General features: G+C 38.8%; 1 protein-coding gene across 1 annotated transcript in view; it reads left to right on the forward strand.

Moving 5' to 3' along the window:
- LOC117403591 (microtubule-associated protein 1B-like) overlaps nucleotides 1–26,384 on the forward strand; it is a 55,217-nt gene that overhangs the window by 4,435 nt on the left and 24,398 nt on the right. Inside the window, exon 2 of the mRNA XM_058989828.1 lies at nucleotides 2,696–2,797. Within this exon, the coding sequence (XP_058845811.1) occupies nucleotides 2,696–2,797 (102 nt within the window). The remainder of the gene's footprint in view (nucleotides 1–2,695; nucleotides 2,798–26,384) is intronic.

Here is a 26,384-nt window from a genome sequence, read left to right on the forward strand (position 1 = left end):
CCTCATACACTCAATGCACTGCAGTGAAGGCCTCAGTAAAGCACTGTTAGCTCATCACCGCTTGTTTACAGGCATGTCATTCCACTGTGCTTCTTACATTTAGATTTGGTTACAGTGACTCAGCTTCCCTCTGTGCCCTCTCGTCCTACACTCTGTACTAAATGTACTGGGCTCTAGGTGCTAATATTACTTACGTGTTTGTAAATACTGCAAATTCGTAGCCTCCGTCCTTCGCAGAATTTTTGCATGCGATGTACTAAACAGTTCTTTTTCATGAACAACAATCGTAATATCACTGCAAGTTTACGAACAGCATAATTTACTGCTCATTATACTGGAGAGATCGGAATTTTCATCTCATTATAAATAGATTTGCAACACCGGAAGTCAAGATTTAGACTTTGCTGACCTTTGTTTGACTTTTTTTTTGGTTTGTATTTTCGTGCTCCACAAATGTCATACAGACACTACTACTTTCTGTACTCCTAACTCTGCAAGTGCAGCACTAAATAGACCAGTGCACTCATTGAGACCCTCGTTATCATAATTGTGGATCATTATTTGTGCGTGTTGAGTAATTTTCATGCTCTCAAGCTTACATAGGGTGCAGTACAAAATAATTGCCTGACCGCAATGCAATTTGAATTTTGCATCCGCAATTATTTGCACTGCACCGAGAGGTTCATCTACCCCTGTATGTACTTTGTTGTAGCAGGGTGACTCCATATTTTAAGTGGGATCTAACTAGAACGTAATAAGATGGTGGGATAATTAGCATAAGTGTGACTAAATTGTATCGAGCAGGTTAGTTTTAGCAAGGCTTGAGTATTTGGATAATATTTATAGCAGGACCTCGCTAAAGTGAATCCTTTGCCAGCACAACAAGTGACTGCAATGTTTGTTTATTTTCACTAAGTGGCAATGCACAAGGCACAAGGGCTGCTACGATGAAATGAGCCGTTGTTGGTCAGCACATTGGTACCATTTTGATATTCTGAAATATCAATGGTGTCCCAGTGTTATGAACCAAACCAATTCACAGTGGTATTAGATTGCAGTGCCGCTGTAGACCCACTGTGTTTTTTTACAATGCATTGTGTTGCCATAGCTGGTGATGCTGTGGTTAGTTAATGGTTCTGCTAGGGTTTCTTCAGTGCCATTATAACCAAACCAACATTTAGTGTGTGAGTCTATTTAGAGTAACATTGGAAAGTAAGTGAAATGTCAGGTTTGCTTATTTTTTTATAAATATGGAGACAGTCCCCAATATTATTACTACAGAAATACATTAGGCATTGTCTGCACATTTATTAGCCTTTATCCTGATGGCAGCCCACTGAAATTAAACCAGTGAAAGACATTGTTATGGCAACTGGCCTATTACCACTTACTTGAGATAAGCGGAAATTTCCTAGAAAATGCATCTCCCCTTCAATAATGCTGTGGCATCTTGCAGATAAGTGGGCGAGACGTGGTTTGTGCAAGAGCTTGGAAAAAATGTGAGCCAATCAGCTCAGCTGCTTTGGTATCCCCAGCCATAAATATTTTAAAGAGAATATTGCTTCCTCTGAGAAGAGATAGAAGCTGGTACAAAGAAAACCGAAAATGACATGCAGCTACATCTGCTTTGTTGAATCCGTTCTGTTTTGTCTTAAATTAGGTGTACTGTGGTGTTCATGATTTGCAGTCTGTGATCTTGTCTTCCATTGTGAATGGCTCACTTTCTTTTTTTTAAGAAAGTATTTTTCATCCTGTGAGCCCTTGAGGATTTGAAAACACAAAACAGTACATTTCATGAATTACCAAGCAAAGCAGTATTGAACCAGTCATTTACATTCATATGCTTAATGCCATGCCTTGTTGTAGGGATGCCATTATAGTCTTTCAGGGTTGCATGTGAAATGTGATGTAATGAAAAGGGCAAACTTTACATTTGGCATACGAAAATGGCTTCCCCGTTGTTTGCTGTATAAATGCAAATAAGTGTTAAGGTATATTAATTTATAAATCATTGGAGAGAAATGCAGGACTTTAACTGGAACTTTCAATAATACCATACTTTAGTGGGATTAGAACGTTATTTCATATCTACAGCTGGAAAAATTGACCCGTTTATCATGAATAAAGAGTTTTTGTAATGGGTGTGGTGGCATTTATGGAAGCTCCATTTCAAGGTGATGGCTACATCTGTCATTAATACATGTGATGTTACGCTTTCTTTTGATTCCACATTCGTAAATACACAGTGTCAAACAAAAACTCAAATACTGGGATCTGGACTATGACAAACAAATGTAAGCAAATATATGGATTTTTTTAAATAGCCTGCTACATAGATTTCTATATTTTTAAAGGCACCTTATGAATCCATGTTGAAATTACAATATAAATCTTTAGGCAGTAGGTGTTTCATCTCTAATGCTCTCACTATAACAAAAAAGCAATCTTGTTTCTTAATTCCCACTGTGCTTTCAGAGCTACAAGAGAGTTTGAAGATGTATGGTTCAAGTGCCGCTGGTTGTAAATGAGTCATTCTACACTTTTTGTATTTTTAACTATTAGATTAATCACATCGATTAACATATTGAACCTGATTAAGATCATATTTAATCCCTGCAAAAAGGCAACTGAAGAAACAGAAACAATATAAAATCAGGATCTGTGTCTAAATATTGTTTTACTTTTTTTTTTACAGGAATCCGCTCATGGGACACAAACCTCATTGAATGCAACTTAGATGACGAACTGAAACTCTTCGTTTCTCGACACTCTGCACGATTTTCGCCTGATGTTAGAGGTAGGTCCTAAAATGTTAGTTCATGAAGCACAACTAGGTATAAGACATAGCAGGAAGACTTCAAGTGTTTGTAACCTATATGACAATAATTCCAGACTGAACCTCTCCCTGGTACTGCTCTTCCAGTCTCTATTTAGGGCCTGTGTGCAGTTTTGAAAGAACACACACATTTTTAGCTCATATATTTTCATTTCAGAACATAATGTCTGGTACTAAAGAACTAAACAATGTATTCCTTATGTGACTGCCAAGAGCAGGTACATGGGTTTTTGACTCATGAGGGGAATCATTTGTATTTTCCCATCTCTAGCTAGCTGAAAACTTGTTAATACAGCATATCCTTTTCTGTTTGGTGTTTCTGTTGGAAAGTAGATCTTTTTTAAGACGTACCCAACAGACTTTGTCACATACCCTTTGACGGGTTTAAGATCGTTGTGACAATCCCTAGATTATGGATACGTTTTATTCACCAGACAAAATGTGTTTTATGTAAATGTCTCATTTTAAACTTTGTTTTATCAGATTTTTTTTACTTGCCGTTGTAGAAATGTGGTTGTTTGTCATAAACACAAAGTCTTTCCACAATGCCCCAGTAACAAACAAATTTAGCAATTTTGTTTTTGAGCCACACAGTCGCAGTTTACACGTTCGATACTAATGACTGCTGGCAACTGATGAACAGTCTTCGCCAACAGGATGCTGGGCTTTGCAAATGGGTAAGCCTCAATAGAAAGGGTAATGCGAGCCAGTGTCTGCTGTGCCCTTGACCTTAGACATGCAAAACTGGCACAAGTCCATCCAGCCTTCCATGGTTGTCTGATTTTAGCACCGTGCCCTTGTCATCTGGCTTATGGCAGATTCATTATCACCACATGCCACTTCACCCTGTTGTGTGGTCATTATGGATGCAGCAGTGCTTCGGCCCAAAAAAAAGGAATGGAATAGATCAGTCTGCAATCTAAGTTAAACAACAAGTACAATTCTTTCACTCCAACAGCATGTTAGATTTATATTGTATTTGCTTATATTGGAGCATGTATACAAGTAGTATTTATATCCAGGAGCTGTAACAGGGCAAATACAGCTCTGCTGTTCAATGAGGCTGTTATTGGGAGCCAGCCATTTTGTGTGTTCAAGAGATGTTGTTATAAAAAGATACTGGTAAACTGTACCCTGTAACTGCAGTGACTATGTATTGTGGAGTCTAAAAGAGTGATTTAACTATATATTTATATTTCGATAGATAGATAGATAGATAGATAGATAGATAGATAGATAGATAGATAGATAGATAGAAAAAGGTTTCAAAGGTAAACAGTATTTATTCTCTGGGATCTGACAGGAATTAATATAAAAATGAGTTTGGGGATTTCCTTTAATGCATGTTTGAAAACAGACCATAAAATGGCCTGTTATAATTACAAGGACAACGTCATTTACCTTTTGTGAGTTTCTCCACTGTAATCTATTGTAAGATTTTGTTTGGAGACCTTCTGAAAGGAGCAGATTTGTGTCGATGTCTGTACATTAAACCCTTGCACAGGAATCCAGCTTGCTTCCTGATGCAGGATGAGATTGACTGTGTTCAGCGTGAGAGCAGGCAGCTACCTCGTGTCTAGAGCAGATAAGAAAGGTAATACGTTCTTCCTGTTGGGTGTCCTCGCAGACAGTAACCTCTTCAAAGAGCCACAGATGTGTGAGGAAGCATTTTCTTAATTATAGCTGGGACCCTTTGTCTCTGTATGGACTAGTTGTGTTATGGAAGGGCTTCTCTTCAATAAACTTCCAGTCCTTTCTTTAATTCATGTTTTTATTGTGCAGGTATCACTCAAGTATTTTAAAATGTAAAGTCAATGTAAGACTATTGCCACAGGCATTCATGTACTTATGTCTACCACATTTATTTGTGTATGGAGTAGAGTGATATACTTTAAGCTGATTTGATATAACGTGGTTGTAGATAAACATGACACTGGTGAATAAAGTATTTATTTATTTATTTATCATCAAAAATGTTGCAGAACCCTTCAATGGTATCTTATAGGAATGTCTATTTACCTGCACCTGGCCAGCACCATTACAGCGTCGCCGACAGACCTGTGAGGCTTGCACAGAGCTGTTACTGTCAGCCCAGTTCCTAGCGGGCAAGAGTCCACAATGCAAGATCACAGTCACTTTTGGCACTTATTGTCACCTGGGGCTGGCAGTGTCTTGCAGAGCTCAAGATAAACAGGCGTGGAAACTGAATTGCTGTCTTCTTCTTGAAGAGTGTGCTCCCCGGGGTAGGGTTCAGGCACGCTGCCATTGCTGGGAGTCAGGGAGCTCCCACTGCGTCTGCCAGTCTGTGCCACCACTGTGTTAATGAGAGGGCTTCAGACAACAGTGTGGGAGATCAAGCATTATTCACAAAGGGTTATATATAACAAAACAAAAACACCACTAGAAATAAATATATTGCGACACAAATACAGTAGCTGTTCATAATAGATTCATCTAGGGTTAGAGGTACAGTCTGCGCCGCTTTATCGGGACGTCTCGGGAGAAGGAAAAATATCCCGAATAAGCAGCTATCCCAATTAAACGAGAGGCATTTGAGACGACCTTAGTCACACTTTTTTTTGTTTCTAAATGAAAAGAATGAAATTACATTATGATTAAATGTTAAATACAGTGATTTATTTTTATTTTTATTCCTAAACAAAAGTAATCGCTGTTTTTTTATTTCTACATGAAATGAAAAATAATGAAATCACATCTTGTCACAAGGCGAGGCACCTGCGATGTTGACACGCCAACTTTCTTTGCAACAGCAGCCTGAGAAACGACAGAGACTCCAGAGCCTTCAAGAGTTCAACGTGATTTACACAATTTACACAAATCACATGTAATCACACACTCACTGCACTGTGCTACTTCCTCTGAAAGCGATCTGTGTTCATCGTTTGAAAATACTGTATCCCAATGAAACGACATAAATAGCATTGGGAAGAACCGTCTCCCATTTAAGCAGAAATGCTGATTATCAGTATCCCGATTAGGTGGTGTTGACTGTATAATATTAATAGGGTTTAAATTTCTTGAAAATGCCCAAAATACTGTAATAAATACCGTAATCCACCTTAAATCATATATTGGGATATTAATTTGGCCAGTGTTCCAGGATGAATATATTTACAGCAATGAATGTTTGCATATATACAAGTATACACATTCTGCATCATCTCAATGTAGTAATTCACATTTTGCAGCATGTATATTTTGCAGATTTTAAATAAGCTGGAAATTATTGACAACGTCTTGCTCACAGTCATCTCACCTGTCTGAAGAATAAGCAAATAATTAAACATGCATGTATAAACAGCACAAACACACTTTCTTTACTTCCCTGCATTTTATCTGTGAATGAGCACAAGTTGTTTTTACAGAAATACAACATCAGCATCATTCAAATAACCGACAGAAAACGACCAAATGCGTCTTTAACTTAATAAAGAACAGCCAGTTTATATGTGTTTGGCATTCAGTTGATGAAAGAGACTGGGCCATGATTACTTTTAAATTCTGTTCATGTATTACTCAGACTCCCATTAAACTATTTTGACTGTTGCCTAGATTTTGAGTGCAATAGATTTGATGTTTTATTGGTCTAAAACCATTACGAGAGGGAGTTGTGATAATTTATTTTCTGCTTTATTGCTGCAAAAAAACATAAAGCCATGGCTCAAATTTATTTAATGTTTTAAAATAATAATTTAGCAATATGGTATACTTTGTTTGTGTAGCCTACATTCTATACTGTGTGTATGCATCCTGAGCTTTGATCATTTGGTGACTAAGTTAGACAACTGAGATGACCTTGTTTTAACTTGATATACAGTATTAACCCTGTAAATGCACTGCGTTTATGGCACTTGTGAGGTGTGTCTGCACTGTCTGTCATTCCTTGCATTGTTATTTGTGATCTATCGGATCACAGGGAGGGACGGGACCAAGACTTCTAAATGAACATTCTTGCTTTATTCTCCAGGATTCTCTCTGTATGGATAGGCACAGTTATACAACTACTAAAAATAACTGCCTGGCTGTCTATTCATCTGAGTGGATTTAAATCATTCCCTGTCTGGTTACAGTGTTGTTCTGTTAATCTGAATGGAAAAAAAAAAAATCTCTGTCTAGGTTTTTTTTTCCTTCAGTAAACTAGGCTGCTGACTTATAAATGTTCTTGAAAAACACGGATATAGGTGACATTGAGTACGTAACAAAGACTTGCAGGGGTTAATTTATTAGACTTGGTAGTTTAGCTGTGTGGTGATGAGTACAGGGGTTAGTTTATTAGACTTGGTAGTTTAGCTGTGTGGTGATGAGTACAGGGGTTAGTTTATTAGACTTGGTAGTTTAGCTGTGTGGTGATGAGTACAGGGGTTAGTTTATTAGACTTGGTAGTTTAGCTGTGTGGTGATGAGTACAGGGGTTAGTTTATTAGACTTGGTAGTTTAGCTGTGTGGTGATGAGTACGGGGTTAGTTTATTAGACTTGGTAGTTTAGCTGTGTGGTGATGAGTACAGGGGTTAGTTTATTTAACTTGGTAGTTTAGCTGTGTGGTGATGAGTACAGGGGTTAGTTTATTAGACTTGGTAGTTTAGCTGTGTGGTGATGAGTACAGGGGTTAGTTTATTAGACTTGGTAGTTTAGCTGTGTGGTGATGAGTACAGGGGTTAGTTTATTAAACTTGGTAGTTTAGCTGTGTGGTGATGAGTACACGGGTTATTTTATTTGACTTGGTAGTTTAGCTGTATGGTGATAAGTATGTACTAAGGGTTGAATCTAGCTCCAAAAAGAAAGAAAATACCTTCTCAATCATCAATCCTCACCTTGGATTTGTCCATATACTGTATATGAAATGTGAAAAATTCATAAAAAGAAGATGATTGTTTTAAAGTTTTGTGAGGTCCTTTTCTCTTATCGTGTCTCATGCACTGCATTGTGGGTACCAGAACGGCCCTATTGAACTAGATAATATTTCTTATATGTTTGATAAAAAGCAGAACCTAACCAAAAGACCATTTTGCAATAACGGTTTCATTTTCTAAGTGACGGTTTTGCTGTAAGCTGCAGAAAATGGAACCTTGAGAATGACAATAGCAAACATTATAGTCCCCCCAGGCTAGCTACTGCACAATCACCCGAAGTTAGGTGAAAAGGAAATTCTGTTTTGGAGCTTTACTTGTAGGCGTTGGAAGAGAAAGATCAGTCGCTCAGGGTTGTATGACGGCTAATGAATCGATTCATGTGAGGACTCACTTCCTGTAGTCTGTGGTTATGATTGGAACTGTCTTCCTGATCGTCAATACTACATTAACGCTTTTTCAGTAAACGTTAAAACATTTTTAAAGGGAAGCTGTCGAGGTGCAAATTGATATTTTTTCAGTTGAGATGGCTTTGGATCAAATGTGCGTTTTCATTTTGTTTTTGTTTTTAACACAGTACAAGAGTACAAGAGTAATACTGTTGTATTCTTTGTTCGAAACTAAAATGCTAACAGTTAACTCACAAGTTTCCTCATTCTGGGGGTCTGCAGCTATAACTGTGGTTACACAGTACAGGGACTGAGCCAGTTTTCCACTGATTATTCTGCTGTGTTACACAGACAGGTTCTATTATATGAGAAAAGCTATACAGGAGATTTATCTTAGTGTGACAGGATGACTCATTATTGCGTCTTTTTCAAGAAGCTAAACTTTCCTCACTGTGGATGGCGTCCAGATTATCACTGTTATATTACCAGAAGTAGAGATGATCTGCGCAAAAAGACACAACAGTAATTCATACACTCAACAGAATAAAATTCTTGTATGTTCATTTACAGCGGCCCTGGTATTATTATTATTATTTGTTTATTTAGCAGACGCCTTTCTCCAAGGTGACTTACAGAGACTAGGGTGTGTGAACTATGCATCAGCTGTAGAGTCACTTACAATGACGTCTCACCCGAAAGACGGAGCACAAGGAGGTTAAGTGACTTGCTCAGGGTCACACAATGAGTCAGTGGCTGAGGTGGGATTTGAACCAGGGACTTGTAAGGTATCAAAAAATCCTATTCCAGCTTGGTCACTTGCAAAATTAGAAGCTTTTACTGTAGAAATATAAGTGCCACATAAAGGGAAACAAAAGAATAATTTGATCAAATGACCTTTTTTATGTGAGGGAAGACAGCCATTCCCAGATGAATTTCAAATTCACAGCATACCCTTTTGAAATCCTCCTCATCTGATGCAGTGTGGGGAGCACTCGTTTTCTTCATGTTTTTGGTTGACTCTCTTTGTCCTTGAGGGCTCCCCAGTGAAAACAGTTGCCGTGCAACGGAGCAGAGGAGGGCCGGTCCTGCAATTAGAACAGAAATCTCTGTTTGCTTTGCCTTGCCAGAAATTGGCTAAGGCTGTAACAAGGCAAGCAGTGAGGGAATATCATTCAGATGGTACACAAACATACTTTACTCTACCAGCGGAACAGAATCTAGTGTTGATATTTGGCTGGGACTGAATGATGCCTTCATGTGACAAGGAGGGATTATTATTAAGATGGAAACAAGTACACATACCAACTGTGCGCTTCACTATCTTGCTGGATGTAAAAGAATGAGTCCTTTTGTGAAGGACCATTTTATTTTCACTGTTGAAACATATGCTCTTCTTTAACTACAACTGGAGAATTTTGTGTGCTTTACTGTCTTTGGTATACTGAATAGAACTAAATGTTAATACATACCTCTTTGAATACTTCCTGGCAAGCCTACCTTTTAAATCTGGCAGGCACTGCTTATTACAGTGTAACAAATTTAGAATCAGAAAATATTATGAGACTGGATTTGTGGAATCTTAAAATTATAAAGCTTGTCATATAGGACATTTGAAAGACAATGTGATTTATGTTAATTGACAACAAAACGTGTGTCCAATGCAAAACAATGTTGTTCTTTATCAGAGATTGTGCAGTTAATCGAACTCACTCGAGTGGCTAGACCCCTGCCTTTTTGAGCATTTCCACTCAATTTGGTCAATTTGCAGATAAACATAAACAGCAATGCAGCAAAGTGTTAACAGACACTGGGCCGGTGAAGCGCACGCATGGCCCTGTGGAGCTGTGGACTGGCAGCATAGCACCGTGCTTCCATGAGCCCTCAGGCCTCAGACTGCACATGGCATTGTGACAGGGGGGTGGTCTGGTGAGGTGAGGGCACAGAGGAGCTGGGCTAGAGAAGAGGATTCTGTAGCTGTTGGCAGACTGACACATGTAGATTGATTCTGTCTAGACTAGCACAGGGTATTTTAAGCAGCCAGGATGATTGTGGAAACGGTGGTACAAATGAAATGGTTTAATTTGCATAAGATCTTAAAGCACAGGTAGATTAGCATGAACTAAAACTCTGGGGATGAGGTGAAGCATGTAGCCTCGTTTGACATACAGTAGAATGAAAAGGAATGTTTTTTGTTCTCTACAGAAGATGTACTTTTTCTTGGTAGTGTAATGTGTTAAAATTGTACCCAACTGTAAACTATACCCCAACCATAAACTATACCCCAACCATAAACTATACCCCAACTGTAAACTATACCCCAACCATAAACTATACCCCAACTGTAAACTATACCCTAACTTTAAACTAGACCCTAACTGTAAACTATACCCCATCACCTACAATGTAATCAAATAAACCACAAAATTATATTGCAAAAGTCTACTGGAAGCCATAATAGTAGTACAGTATTTCATGTTAGATTTCGAAATGTCACATTTTAAATTTTTGTCATTAAGTATATGGAAAACTACGAAGCGGTATGTAATTCAATATGTTATTGTAACATTATTCAGCAGATTTCATTCGATTTTGCTGTACCTGAAAGTCTGAAAATAAGGTTTGCAAAAGAAGCTTTCTTTAAATCTTAAATAGTACCATCTCTCTCTCTCTCTCTCTCTCTCTCTCTCTCTCTCTCTCTCTCTCTCTCTCTCTCTCTCTCTCTCTCTATATATATATATATATATATATATATATATATATATATTACAGCTGTCAAGCAATTTAAAAAAATGAATCATGATCAATGATGAGATTAAAAAAATGAATCTGAGTTAATCTTGGTTTTAATCGCATATGTATTGATACAGTTACTGCATCCATCTCATTTAAGTTTGTATTATTATTATTATTATTATTATTATTATTATTATTATTATTATTATCATCCAAAACACAACCCAGCATAAAACCCTGTTTTGCTATTTCTGGATTCTCTTTATAGTTTTATATTTATTTACAATCCAGCGTTGTTGTTAAATTGTTTGAACCAACTGCTAATTCACAATGGAGTCAGTTTATTACTCACTTTACTGCATTTACAATGATCAGTTTCCTTTACAGTTTAATTTACTCATAAACTGATGTTTTTCACTGCTGTTTTAATAATAATAATAACAATAATAATAACAATAATAATAATAATAATAATAATAATAATAATAATAATAATAATAATAATAATAATAATAATAATAATAATAATTCTAAACTGTCTTTTATTAATAAATTGAAATTGAACAAAACGTGATATCCTCCATAATTGTAAATAATATTGTATAAAAATAAATGTGGTTATTGAAATAAAACAAAGCTACAATGTTAACAGGTCTGCAGTTGGTACCTATCCAACAGCACTGGTTATACTTATAGTATGGTACTGAGCTTGATTCATGGGTTTGCAGTGATCCTGAATTTCTGAAAGAGTACTGTGTCATAACTGACAGGCTTGATTTGTTGTTGTATTGATGTCTGTAGCAGAAAAACTACTAGAGTGCATTTTGAGACGTGAAAGCATGTTTAGCACGCAGTTGGTACAGCAGACTAGATGCACTTCTGTGATACTGGAACTCACTTTGACAGTAGATACAAGTAACCCTCTTTCTATCTAATGAACCGTCAGAAAGTTTTAAAAAAATAAAGGTCCCATTCACAAGTCCTTCAGTTTGAATGCTTTGCTAATGCGGTCTGACTAATTTTATATTCAAACGATGACGACACTCATTCAAGCCTGGCACGCACTAAAATGGTGCCGCAGGAAATTAATTACGGTGTGCTAAGAGGGATGATTAACGTGTGTTAAATTCATCTCCCAAAAATGTACGTGTTAATTGCAGAAGTTAACTACGATTAATTGATAGCCCTAATACATATATTTGTGCTGGAGGGCGGTGGGTTTCCGCGGAATAAATGAACATAGGAGGGAGCATGCAGTCCAAAGGCAGTTAAAACCACCGTTTAATAGCTCTTAGAGGAAAACGGATAGCTCAGACAGGACACCACTGGACAGAGAGCCCAAAACAAAACACACACCTCCCTTTTATATTCCCGTCCGGGCTCCCATTGGGCACCCTGTATACACAGACATTTGCATACTGGGCGCTCAATCACTCACACACGCACTGACGTACCGCACACGCTACGAGAAGGAGGGGAGAGCAGGAGTGAGAAGCAGAAAAGGTAACCACACACTAAAGAAAGAGAGAGAGGAAACACGAGGGTGGGGGCCAAGGGCGCTCACTCATACCACACACATACACACTGCAATTCAATCAACAAGGCACAGCGTGAAACAACTCTTTACAGTGAATACTGCCATCCCCATCCCTAGTCCGTAACACAGTCCATTTTGATGTCAATAACCGGCACTGCAGCTGCCCCTCTGCTACAGTATATATCTATATATAGATAGATAGAGAGATAGATAGATAGATAGATAGATAGATAGATAGAATGAAATTATGTGTTTGCTGTAACATGTGCTTCTTTTAGAATTGGTCATTAGCCAATGAAGTGTGTGACAGATTTATGGATTGTTTTCTTAGCTACAAACACTTTAACGTCTACTGCAGCTGAAGCTCACAATTACTGGTATTGTTATTATTCTAATCCAATCCAAGAACCTTTCAGATTTTCTGGGAAACCAAAAATGGTTCTAAATCTACTCATTTACTTTTAGGATTGCCTGCCAAGCATGCTGTCGTCAGGATGTCTGTGTGCTTGAATTGTGTGTTCTGGGCCAGTCAAATTGCACATGGAAACCCTTGCCTTTGGAAGCCTCTTATTCAGAATGGGGTTATGCCCTTTAATAGTGTGAATACATCCAACAGTACAAAGACTGTATCTTTGGGCGGAGCTGTGTGTTAGGCAGATCAATACAGATCACAGCTGGAGGTTTTCATCTTACTCCACATGTCACAGTATACATATGGAGACAGGAAGCAGAAGCACACTAATCTTATTTTTGTAATTTAATCTTACTAAGATGTTTCGGGTTGTTTTTTTTTTCTGTGTTGCTGACCAGAAAGGTCACCCTTACCAAATGATCTTCATTTGCAATTCTGTGTGAATTCATAATGATACGTATCGTGGCATGGGTATATAATGCTGTATCACTAACAGATTTTGAAGTCAAGATGAAGCAGAGTGTTTTCGCTGATGCAGAGGGTTAGGAATCATGCTAATGGACCATTTCCTCATGTCATCCTCAAAGCATCTTAAGATAAAGAGTTTAAAACCCAACAGATATCACGAAGATGATCATTTTTGTTGGTGTGCTGATTTTCTGCCTTAGTGGAATATCTTGCAGCAGTGAAAATCTGTGATGCCTTGTTTCTGTCTGTTCCAAAACCTGAGTGAACCCCTCTTTCGATATACCAAGCTTCTGTTCCACCTGTTCAGTAGGTGTAACACCCAGATGAATGATGCTTAAAACTAGTGCAATGATGATGCATTGTGTCAGCATGTGACACAATGCCATCAGTTACATAAGAACATAAGAAAGTTTACAGACGAGAGGAGGCCATTCAGCCCATCTTGCTCTTTTAGTCTTTGGTAGCTTATTGATCCCAGAATCTCATCAAGCAGCTTCTTGAAGGATCTCAGGGTGTCAGCTTCAACAACACTACTAGGGAGTTGGTTCCAAACCCTCACAATTCTCTCTGGAAAGAAATGCTTCCTATTTTCTGTTCTGAATGCCCCTTTGTCTAATCTCCATTTGTGACCCCTGGTCCTTGTTTCTTTTTTCAGGTCGAAAAAGTCCCCTGGGTTGACATTGTCAATACCTTTTAGAATTTTGAATGCTTGAATCAGATCGCCACATAGTTTTCTTTGTTCAAGACTGAATAGATTCAGTTCTTTTAACCTGTCTGCATATGACATGCCTTTTAAACACAGAATAATTCTGGTCGCTCTTCTTTACACTCTTTCTAGAGCAGCAATATTGTTTTTGTAGCGAGGTGACCAGAACTGAACACAATATTCTAGATGAGGTCTTGCTAATGCATTGTAAAGTTTTAACATTACTTCCCTTGATTTAAATTCAACACATTTCACTATATATCTGAGCATCCTGTTGGCTTTTTTTATAGCTTCCCCACATTGTCTAGATGAAGACATTTCATCTAGACAGTTCTATATGTACTGCATTAAAACCAGTGCAGTATACAGTAGGTTGTTATTTAGGCAGTTTTCTTGCTTTCGATTCTCAGGGTCTGCAGCTTAGTTAACTGCGATTGTATGTGTACAGTGTCAGTTCTCAATTGATACTCTGTTACACTGACTTGTTCTATTTTATGAGAACAGCTGAAGGTTTATCTCAGTGTGACATGATGACTCATCATTGCGGCTCTTAAACAGACGCTGAACTTCCTGGGTGTGCATCAATGTCAGGGAATTGGCCACAGGTAGTCTTTAGAAGTATCTTTCTCTCCATTTTGTTTTCTGCAGCGCCTTAGTTTGCAAATATGCTGTCAGACTTTGAATTGTGCACCAACAATTTTTTTACATTTCCACTGTAGAGTATATTGGTGTCCGCTCTGTCACTGAGGCTTTTTGTGGCACAGGATACCTCGTGGAATGTACAGTAATTCCATCTTGCTTGTGGGTAGAGGGTGCTCTGGACTGGCTGGTTCTCCTGAATGACCTTGCAGTATGCACTTACAGTACTAATGACTTTTAGTTACTAAGAGAATCATCATTATTGGCAGCTAGCCTCTGCTCATGATTTGTGACTTGAGGGAACGTGATGTAAGTGAATGGCACTTTGATTAGCATTCAGGCCTTGCAGAGAGCATCGAATAAAGTATTCCGTGACCTTCAACCACTCTGGGAGAAGCCGTCTTCCTTTCAGCCCCCCCTCTACACACACATGCACGCATGCACACAGACATCTTCATCTGCTAATGTAACAGGGCTCAAAAGGTTGCCGGGGAGCTACATGTTGTTAATTACAGCAAAACAACAGCCAGGAGTCTGTCATTTGTAATGTAAACCACATACATTATATTCCTCCTATAGGAAAGAGATTCACTAGGCGGGGCAGTGACTGAATGAATGTGGGAGCATGGGGAGGTAGGGTTTGGTGTAGGGGTCCCCCTTGTCCCATAGAGAGGTGAGGCTGAAGCTTGAGCCTCCAAGGCGGCGAGGAAGGGACACGACCCCCTGAGAGGGAACGACTGTTGCAAAAATGGTGAAGTAGAGGAGGAGGAGGAGGAGGGGGACCACAGCAAAACAGACAAGAGGGGCAAGGTTTACTCTAGGGTTTAAATAGGGAGCTGATTAGTGATAGGGGGTGGGGGGGTTGACATTACCTCACCTCGTGAGTCTCACCAAGGCTACAAGATAAAGGGTAGAGGAGGGTTAGCTAAAAGGGTCGTCTTTGAAAAGAAAGGTTTTTATGCTGGCTAACAACAAAAATAAACCAGAATCTATCTTAAACTTTGTGGAGGTTGGTTATTATTACAGATTCATTTATAGGGGAATTATTTAGGTCAGAGCAAGAATTTAAAAAGAACTAGTGTAAAAAATATATATATTCTGAATCGCTTGGTTTGTAAAATCTCATTTCTAACAGTATATTAATAAAACAAAATGACATTTTTGGGACTATTAATATTATTTTTGGGACTGTCTCCAGCCCACAGTATTTAGCAGCAGATTATGCTGTACATCAGGGATATTTATAAGATAAGAAATGAAGAACCTCCCGTTCTACTAATCTTCGAAAATAGTGTTTTATAGTTAGTAATCCTTCTCTGATTTGGAATAATTACATGTCAGAATTCAACAAAGAGAATGCACTGACAAAGGAGAACACAGTTTAAGGACTATACAAGTGGTTATGGAGATGGGATCATTTTAGGAAATGGCTTTGAATAGCTAAGGTCTATAATTTGCAGTTTTATGTTGATAACAGTCTGTCTTGCAATTCACAGGGGTGTAATTTCGCCTCTTCGTAGTTGTCTCAGTGTCTTTAGTCCTCTTGAGATGATCACACAGCAGTATTTATAAATTATTTAACCTTTGCCTGCAGTAAATGGGGGGGGGGGGGGGGATTCTGTTTTCTAAATGAATGTAATGCAAATGACAAAGTATTGCTTAGTAATAACTGTGATAAAGCAGGAAAGTTGAGGACCAAGTTATTTGAAACTTGGGAATAAAACAATATGGCTAATATATTAATTCAGTTTGTGCTGAAATTTGAAAGACGTGTATGGAAAAGGGTATGAGTTTTACAGGTATCACATTACTGCTGACAATAGGCTCAGACCCTCGTAAAATACCATGGCCAGGTAACTGAGGCTCAGCCCTTTCTGATCCAGAAACTCTTGGTTATGAAGCCTGGAAAGAATTCTTTAAAAGTGCTGAGGGAAGCTTAGCATAGCTTTTCAAAAAACTCATATCTTATTAGTGTTAAATGCCTTGTTTTTCAGCTAGCTTTATGATTTCCTGGTAGCTATGAATCCATGTCACATAATCATGTGGCTCGTAGCAGGATTATATCTTTCTCAATTGGTGCAGTATATTTATCAGTGATATTTTGTAAAGTTCCATAGCTGTATAGGCTGTGGAAAATATCTCTGTCTGAGCCAGCAGAAATTCAATTGTGCAGATGGTAATCAATGCTGGCCCAGGGTAATTAGGTTTGGTTCAGCTACATTAATTCAATTCACAATAAATGAGCTATAGTATTTACTAAGTAGGTTTTTTCCCCCAACAGCCAATGGTGCCACTTCAGTGCCATCACACTGTGTTCTGCATCAGGCAGTTCTGTAGGTCGGGAAGCCTTCCTCCTCAACTGTAGACACAGCGAAAGATCTTGGCATTGTTGACTCCTTTTGAATCCTAAGATGGTGTTCCTTTCAGCTGCATATTTGCTGCAGCAGTCTACATCCTGTTATACATGCAGATTGACTAAGGATAAGGCAATGCACCTCCATGAAACATTGAGTCCTGCACCAAGTCATTGATCTCCATGAAACATTGAGTCCTGCACCAAGTCATTGATCTCCATGAAACATTGAGTCCTGCACCAAGTCATTGATCTCCATGAAACATTGATGAGTCCTGTACCAAGTCATTGATCTCCATGAAACATTGAGTCCTGCACCAAGTCATTGATCTCCATGAAACATTGATGAGTCCTGCACCAAGTCATTGATCTCCATGAAACATTGAGTCCTGCACCAAGTCATTGATCTCCATGAAACATTGCGTCCTGCACCAAGTCATTGATCTCCATGAAACATTGATGAGTCCTGCACCAAGTCATTGATCTCCATGAAACATTGAGTCCTGCACCAAGTCATTGATCGCCATAAAACATTGATGAGTCCTGCACCAAGTCATTGATCTGTGTTTTGGGCTTTAGCCAGCAAAATACTTACTGATATACAGACTGACACTTACGGCCTGTAAGGGTAGTTATGATATTTAAGGGTTAATGAAACAACACTGCACAGTTAAACATTCCTGCATCCAAAACTCCTGCAGCCAATCCTTGACTCATCTCAAACGTATAAACGTGTTTCCATTTACTGTTGAGTATGCAGAGTATTGAAAGATATAATACATTGAATACAGCAATGACTACAATACCTTAACTTTAGCTTTTTTTAATCTGAAGGCACGTTATGTGCGCTGTGTGCTGTATATTGCAAAATTGAGAAGACAATTCCCATTTTGACAGTACAATATTGTCCTCCAGCATTCTTTTCTTTTTAATACAAATAACCCAAAAACCAACATCCAGTCTGCAATAGATAGCGTCAATTTGAGTCTCGCGTGCAGTACCGTACATTAAGAATAAAAGCAATGTGTTATAGGCCAACGTCACTGTAAAATCATGACCAAAACATAAATAATAACTGCAGGGACTTCTTGAAAAACAAAGCATAGTATTCAAGGTATCTGTATTAGCATCTGCTTTCTATAAACCTTTCTCTCCTAGGCCTATTTCAGGAAATGACAATGAAGAGAGAAAGATCCCATTCATCCAGTCTGTAATTAATTGTAACAGTAAAAAGGCTATGGCTAAGTGATGTAAATAGGGAATGAGAAGGAGATGGCCATTTATGGGGTCTGGTCTTATTTAGTGCAGCACAAGGAAGAGGCAGGACAGGGATAGCACAGCCAACATAGCCCGACTTGCACTTTACAGCAGATGCATCAGTTCAGCTGAAAAGTAACTGCATTATCTCAGGACACTGACTCTGCAATTAGCAATGTAAAACTGTTTCCATCTGCTCTCAGCATTTTAATAAAATATCCTTACTGGCAGGGATGCTTAACTAACCATTATTTCAAAAGTTCAGAAGTGCTTTGTGAAAGCCTTGGGCCGCTTTGAGAATGGGCAGAAAGAAATAATCATATTTTTTCAGCATTAGTTCATGTTTCTGCCAGAACTGTGCTTATCATGTAGATTTGTAACAAGTGTGACAATCGGAGCATTGCTGGAATCTCATATCTGGCCTCTGAAAGTCCATCTCAGACAGGGACGTGTTTGGTTTATTTTAATACATAAGCAGCTGCATTAGGTGAGCTGTAGTGTGGCTCTTTGATCAGCAGTGCGTTTTTGCAGAACTGGCTGGCCCTTGGTATACCCAGAAACAGATTTCTGTTCAAGCAGGATGATGAATGGAAATGAAAAGCAAGTGATCTATCTTCAGTGATTAAACACTGCCTCTGGGTTACCAGCTGCGTGTATTAGTCAAGGTTCTTACCATTACCCATGGGGAAATATAGAGCAAGTCATTTACATCTAAATGTAATGTGGAGCTGAGCACTGAACAAACATACAGTAGCAAACGTGACAGCTGGTGTATACAGGATCTATATCTGGAGCACATTGTGGAGCATGTACTGCAGAGGTCAGGGCAGCTATTTTTTTAAGTATAAGCATCAGTGCCAACCACTGTCACTTGCAAACACTCTTCCAGAAATAGGGAAAGGCAAAGACCTAAAAGCACTGGAAAGAGGCCCGATAAGGGGTTCATGTCTAGCAGGTGCCACATTATCAAGGGCAGTCATGTTGGTAGGCTGCTCCAAGACATGATCCATCATCACAGTGTACCAGCAATATCAAATCAAAGGCAAAGCCAAGAGAGACAGCTGTGGGTGCAAACAGTTAGTGACGGACAGAGGGAAAAGACATTTAGAAAGGCTGGTCAAGTCTGAGATATCAATGAGTGGACTGATTAACATCCCTGGAGACCCTTTCCAGCCCCCTGTGGTGTCAAGGCTCTGTACAAACCGATTGTGGGTACAGATCCCAATAAAGTGACCGGACAGTGTAGGTTATTCATGTTAATCAGATATAAAACATCTAATCTAATCTAATGCAGGCACAAACATTAGTAGAGCACAGTCCATCAGAAATGCCAACAGAAGAGCAAATCGTCTCAGTGTTAACAACTGGCACATTGTGTGGCAAAAAAACCTTATGGCATCCACTGACTAATACAAAAACCATACAGCATCCACTAGCTAATGCAAAAACCATACAGCATCCACTAGATAATGCAAAAACTATGCAGCATCCACTAGCTAATGCAAAAACTATGCAGCATCCACTAGCTAATACAAAAACCATACAGCATCCACTAGCTAATGCAAAAACTATGCAGCATCCACTAGCTAATGCAAAAACTATGCAGCATCCACTAGATAATGCAAAAACCATAAGCATCCACTAGCTAATGCAAAAACCATACAGCATCCACTAGCTAATGCAAAAACCATACAGCATCCACTAGCTAATACAAAAACCATAAGCATCCACTAGCTAATGCAAAAACCATACAGCATCCACTAGCTAATGCAAAAACCATACAGCATCCACTAGCTAATACAAAAACCATACAGCATCCACTAGCTAATACAAAAACCATACAGCATCCACTAGCTAATACAAAAACCATACAGCATCCACTAGCTAATGCAAAAACTATGCAGCATCCACTAGCTAATGCAAAAACTATGCAGCATCCACTAGATAATGCAAAAACCATACAGCATCCACTAGATAATACAAAAACCATACAGCATCCACTAGCTAATGCAAAAACCATGCAGCATCCACTAGCTAATACAAAAACCATACAGCATCCACTAGCTAATGCAAAAACTATGCAGCATCCACTAGATAATGCAAAAACCATACAGCATCCACTAGCTAATACAAAAACCATACAGCATCCACTAGCTAATGCAAAAACCATACAGCATCCACTAGCTAATGCAAAAACTATGCAGCATCCACTAGCTAATGCAAAAACCATGCAGCATGCACTAGATAATACAAAAACCATACAGCATCCACTAGATAATGCAAAAACTATGCAGCATCCACTAGATAATGCAAAAACTATGCAGCATCCACTAGATAATACAAAAACCATACAGCATCCACTAGCTAATGCAAAAACTATACAGCATCCACTAGCTAATACAAAAACCATACAGCATCCACTAGATAATACAAAAACCATGCAGCATCCACTAGCTAATGCAAAAACCATGCAGCATCCACTAGCTAATACAAAAACCATACAGCATCCACTAGCTAATACAAAAACCATACAGCATCCACTAGCTAATACAAAAACCATACAGCATCCACTAGCTAATACATTCCTGTGTCCTTTTCAAAATCCATCAGGTCAATTAGTAATGAATTGAATAAAACTGCGTAAAATATCAGACAGCCTGTATTCATATTCATGGGACTTACACATTATAGGAAGGAGGGTACATTGTGGCATTGAAGTTTCTGCTTTAAATGTCTTTTCTTTCATTCTGGGATAGAAAAGCCAGAATATCGTCAGAGCGGTTCAATTTAACTGAAGTGAATTCCACTTCGGTCCTGCTTCCATGACAGCAATGCACCAGGGATGCACCGTACCTTTTGTTTTTGTAAAATAATAATAAAACTAATTGAAATGTGTGCTCCAGATTTGAAATTCATCTTAACATTAGCATTTCCTTAGGCAATAGCTCAAGAGATGTTGAGGAAATGTGATATGGAACTGGTGATGTCACTGTCTGCCATTGTGTAATAGACCCCCATAGTGCTGGAACAACTGCATGATTAGTGAATGAGGTTGGTGTATTTGGTGCTTTATTGTTGGTTGTATATCTATACCTTGCACTGTATATAGTATAATATATAGTAGCTCATTTTCACCAGCTTCCTCAGTCTTCTTGTTCTCTGCTTGGAAATGCAGCCGCTAATCCCATGTTTACAGCATTGTTAGCTCTCTCTTTCAGTGAGTCCATCTGCTTGGAAACAACTTGCTTCTGTTCTTTATACTGAATCTGGGAGTGCTGCAGTTTATTTTGTGATGTGTCTGAGGCACTAAAAAACCAGGCAGAGCAACCAACTGCACACATATATTTTATGATTTTTTTTTTTCTCAACTGGCAATATAGTCAAATGTTATTCCTTGCAAATGTATGACATGCTGTAGTTTCTAAGGCTTTGGTGTGCTTCAAGAGCCAACAAGGCAAAGCTTCAGGAATCAATCAGCTACCTGGAACTGGACGAGCACTGATGGGCTGAATGGCTTCCTCTGGTTCGTAGCTTTTCTTAAGTATGCATGATGGCCTAGTCATGTATACATACTTAAAATAACTAACTGGCCATCATGAACGACAGCTGCAGTGTTTAACACCAAGACATTGATGCATAATGATGAAACCTCTTGCTCCTGTAATTATGTTTTGGTACTTGATTCTAATACATGTGTTACAGTACTTAAAGTACAATGTTATATTCAGAGAGACGGTTTGCTTTGCAGAGGTAGAAATCAGCCAATCAGAATGCTGTTTGTTTATCAAATGTGCCACAAAGGGTGAGTGGGGGTATGGAATCGTGCTCATCTTACTGACTGACAGTACATTACAAATAGAACAAGAATAACACAGTTAAGATGAGCAGCGGCAGCATTAGCCAACAGCAGCAGCAGCAGGATTGACCCAGCGAGAGACAGCTGGGCACAGATGGGGACTGGAGCACTTCTCCATGGGGGACTGGGAGGGAAACTCAAGCAGTCATCTGGGAGCTGCACTCCCTATGAGGCTGTGAGGATGCAATTTCTGTGCAATTTGACATTGAAACAGAACAATACGAAGCGACAAAGGCAGACTGGTCATGAGCAGCCCCTCAGAGCCACCCTATTGAGTGGGATGTCAATAATTTGGTGCATTTTCAAAGGGCAGCACAGTAGGAGATGCTGTAAGAGCAGGTTGGCGCCGGTTCCATGATTCAAAAGGGCTTTCTTTTCAAACCAGCTGAAGAATTAAAAAAGGGCTAGTGGTCATTGGGGCCGACTGGAAATGAATTGTTCCCTCTACCATTGCAGGGCTTTACCAAAATAAACACAGTTAGCATACAATGTTTAATAATGTACCTTCTGCAATGGACTGTTTTCCTTTATCTCAATGACTCTGTTGATTACTGGCATATTAAGAAATTACTGTGTTGTCATGCTCTGATAGTTGAATCTTGTCATTTAATTAGTTTGCAATCACACTAATAGATTTTCAGTTTAATCACCAGCAGGCCTGGTGGCAGCATGAATGCTGTGGGGGGGCATCCACTTATTTAGGGCGGGCTCATTTTGGAAAAGACAACTCAATTAGCTTGTATTCTCTGTTTTACTTCACTGTGATGACAATAAACAAATAAATAAATAAATCAGATGACAGCGCAATATTATGAACTAACCACACAGCATGAATTAGCACAGCTTTTTCCAGATATTTTTTGTTTGTTTTAAATTAGGGGTGGGCAACGATATGAAAATTGTACATCAATATCATGCACGTAATTTTGATATCGATAATATCGAAGTCTTCCAAAAACACAGAAAAATATAATATAACACATTTGCAATATGTACGACGAAAAGCAATAACTTAACTTTAACTTCGTGGTGCTTTTGCTTCACAATAACCACAGAGAAAAACAAGCTATTTTTATTGTTTTACTATTCCCATCGTCAGCCACCTCAAAAACGAAATATCCGCCCATAATGCCGGGCCTGATCACAAGAGCCCTAATGTGAAAATGTTCAAGGTAAGTGTGAGCGATATATTTGAAGTACCTTCAAAAGCTTTTTTTTTTTTTAACATCCTTTTAGGGCTTTGAAACAATGTTCTGGTAAACATTGTAATAAGCTCATTCCAAGGGGAAACCAGGTAAGTTGGGTATGTGAAGCTTTGTTGGTAGACTGATTAATAAAAGATGAAATTCTCCTTGTACCTTTATTCCACTTATTTGTAGACAATTAGTCAACCTTCAGTTTATTTAATCAATTCTGTTCCCTAAGTTCTGCACTTAACTGCAAAGCACATGTGGAATATGATATTAATAAGTAATAGGTTTTCAACAGCCACACGCAGTGTGGGGTCTCACCCGTTCTCTTCAGTGGAGCAGCCGCAGTGTCTTCTCAAGACATCTTTTCAGTCTGCTTGTTGGTCTCCCAGAGATTAGAGCTGCAGCTTTGTTGGCTTTTAGCGGTTGTCCAGATGGGTTACAATTCAAAGCCACCAGGCTAGTGTTGTTCTCTAGAGGGTGGAACTTTCCTCTTTTATTTAGTCTTGCAAGTTTCTTGTGGTTGCAGTAATAGGATGGATTTTCTTCACCTGTTCATCTCTTTTCTTTTGATAGGATTTCCCCTTTTGTCAAAAGGCTGTGTGGTGCTCATGACCGCAGGTGGAGCTCTTGTGGAAATGGCTCATGCAGTATTGAATATCCAATCATAATCATGTACTCATTGCACCAATGCAGAGTATAATTATATGCTAATGAGGTGGACACTGCGTTTGATCACTGGGCCATTGTTTGTTTGTAATTCTCTATGGTTGTCATTTCATGGATGTTTGTTGACATGCCAGTTATTGTCAAATAAATACCACATTCATTTAATTTCTTAGGTTCATGTGTTCTGCCCTGTAGTTTTCCAATATGACATGAGAAAAATGTGGGCAGGTTTACACATTTCATGTATTTATTTAAAATGTTCAGCCATGGAGATGACATATATGATTCAATACCGCATTTCCAAGGGTGCCTACTATATTGCTTGGTGCAAATACTATATTTATATATAATTTTTTTTTTTTTTTTTTTTTTTCGAAATGAAATAACCTAATAATCAGTTATCTGTGTTGTATTTAAATTATGGTTGGAAAGAGTAAATATTTAATAACTGAACCTATTATTGGAATCAATTTTGTATATTATTTACTGTATAGTATCTGAGAGATACTAAAAAGAAACATTACATATATATATATATATATATATATATATATATATATATATCAAGGCTCCCTTGAGAAAGATATGTACAACATATCGAAAAGTGCTTTCAAAATGCTTTCAAAAATAGACATGTTAATAGATTATATTTATCAATTAACTAAATGCAAAGTAAGTGAACAGAAGAAAGATCTACATCAAATCAATATTTGGTGTGACCACCCTTTGCCTTCAAAACAGCATCAATTCTTCTAGGTACAGTTTTTGAAGGAACTCGGCAGGTAGGTTGGCCCAAACATCTTGGAGAACTAACCACAGTTCTTCTGTGGATTTAGGCAGCCTCAGTTGCTTCTCTCTCTTCATGTAATCCCAGACAGACTCGATGATGTTGAGATCAGGGCTCTGTGAGGGCCATACCATCACTTCCAGGACTCCTTGTTCTTCTTTACGCTGAAGATAGTTCTTAATGACTTTTGCTGTATGTTTGGGGTCGTTGTCATGCTGCAGAATAAATTTGGGGCCAATCAGATGCCTCCCTGATGGTATTGCATGATGGATAAGTATCTGCCTGTACTTCTCAGCATTGAGGAGACCATTCATTCTGACCAAATCCCCAACTCCATTTGCAGAAATGCAGCCCCAAACGTGCAAGGAACCTCCACCATGCTTCACTGTTGCCTGCAGACACTCATTCGTGTACCGCTCTCCAGCCCTTCGGCGAACAAACTGTCTTCTGCTACAGCCAAATATTTCAAATTTTGACTCATCAGTCCAGAGCACCTGCTGCCATTTTTCTTCACCCCAGTTCCTGTGTTTTCATGCGTAGTTGAGTCGCTTGGCCTTGTTTCCACGTCGGAGGTATGGCTTTTTGGCCGCAAGTCTTCCATGAAGGCCACTTCTGACCAGACTTCTCCGGACAGTAGATGGGTGTACCAGGGTCCCACTGTTTTCTGCCAATTCTGAGCTGATGGCACTGCTGGACATCTTCCGATTGCGAAGGGAAGTAAGCATGATGTGTCTTTCATCTGCTGCAGTAAGTTTCCTTGGCCGACCACTGCGTCTACAGTCCTCAACGTTGCCCGTTTCTTTGTGCTTCTTCAAAAGAGCTTGGACAGCACATCTGGAAACCCCTGTCTGCCTTGAAATTTCTGCCTGGGAGAGACCTTGCTGATGCAGTATAACTACCTTGTGTCTTGTTGCTGTGCTCAGTCTTGCCATGGTGTATGACTTTTGACAGTAAACTGTCTTCAGCAACCTCACCTTGTTAGCTGAGTTTGGCTGTTCCTCACCCAGTTTTATTCCTCCTACACAGCTGTTTCTGTTTCAGTTAATGATTGTGTTTCAACCTACATATTGAATTGATGATCATTAGCACCTGTTTGGTATAATTGTTTAATCATACACCTGACTATATGCCTACAAAATCCCTGACTTTGTGCAAGTGTACCTAGAAGAATTGATGCTGTTTTGAAGGCAAAGGGTGGTCACACCAAATATGGATTTGATTTAGATTTTTCTTCTGTTCACTCACTTTGCATTTAGTTAATTGATAAATATAATCTATTAACATGTCTATTTTTGAAAGCATTCTTACTTTACAGCATTTTTTCACACCTGCCTAAAACTTTTGCACAGTACTGTATATGCAGATTTTAACAGGTCCCCTGTTCATCAAGACTCTTTGATACACTGAAAAAGTACCTGTGGCAAAGTGCCCCCCTGTGTGTGTTATATGTTACGTGTTGTGTGTAAATGTTGGTGTATAGGCATTGGTACACGGGATATAAGCGGTCTGTGTTTCACGTGTGTGTAAATTGTATATTTGTATTTAGGCACGGGGATGGCACATCACATCACGTGCAAGTAAAAAGTAAAATGTGAGCACGGGGAATTGCACTTTAATTAATTCACGTGCAGTTGTACCGAGATTCCAATTGAATGATTGACTAGCAATCGAATCTCGGTACAAC

This window comes from Acipenser ruthenus, chromosome 1 (genome assembly GCF_902713425.1).
Source record: "Acipenser ruthenus chromosome 1, fAciRut3.2 maternal haplotype, whole genome shotgun sequence".
Lineage (NCBI taxonomy): Eukaryota > Metazoa > Chordata > Actinopteri > Acipenseriformes > Acipenseridae > Acipenser > Acipenser ruthenus.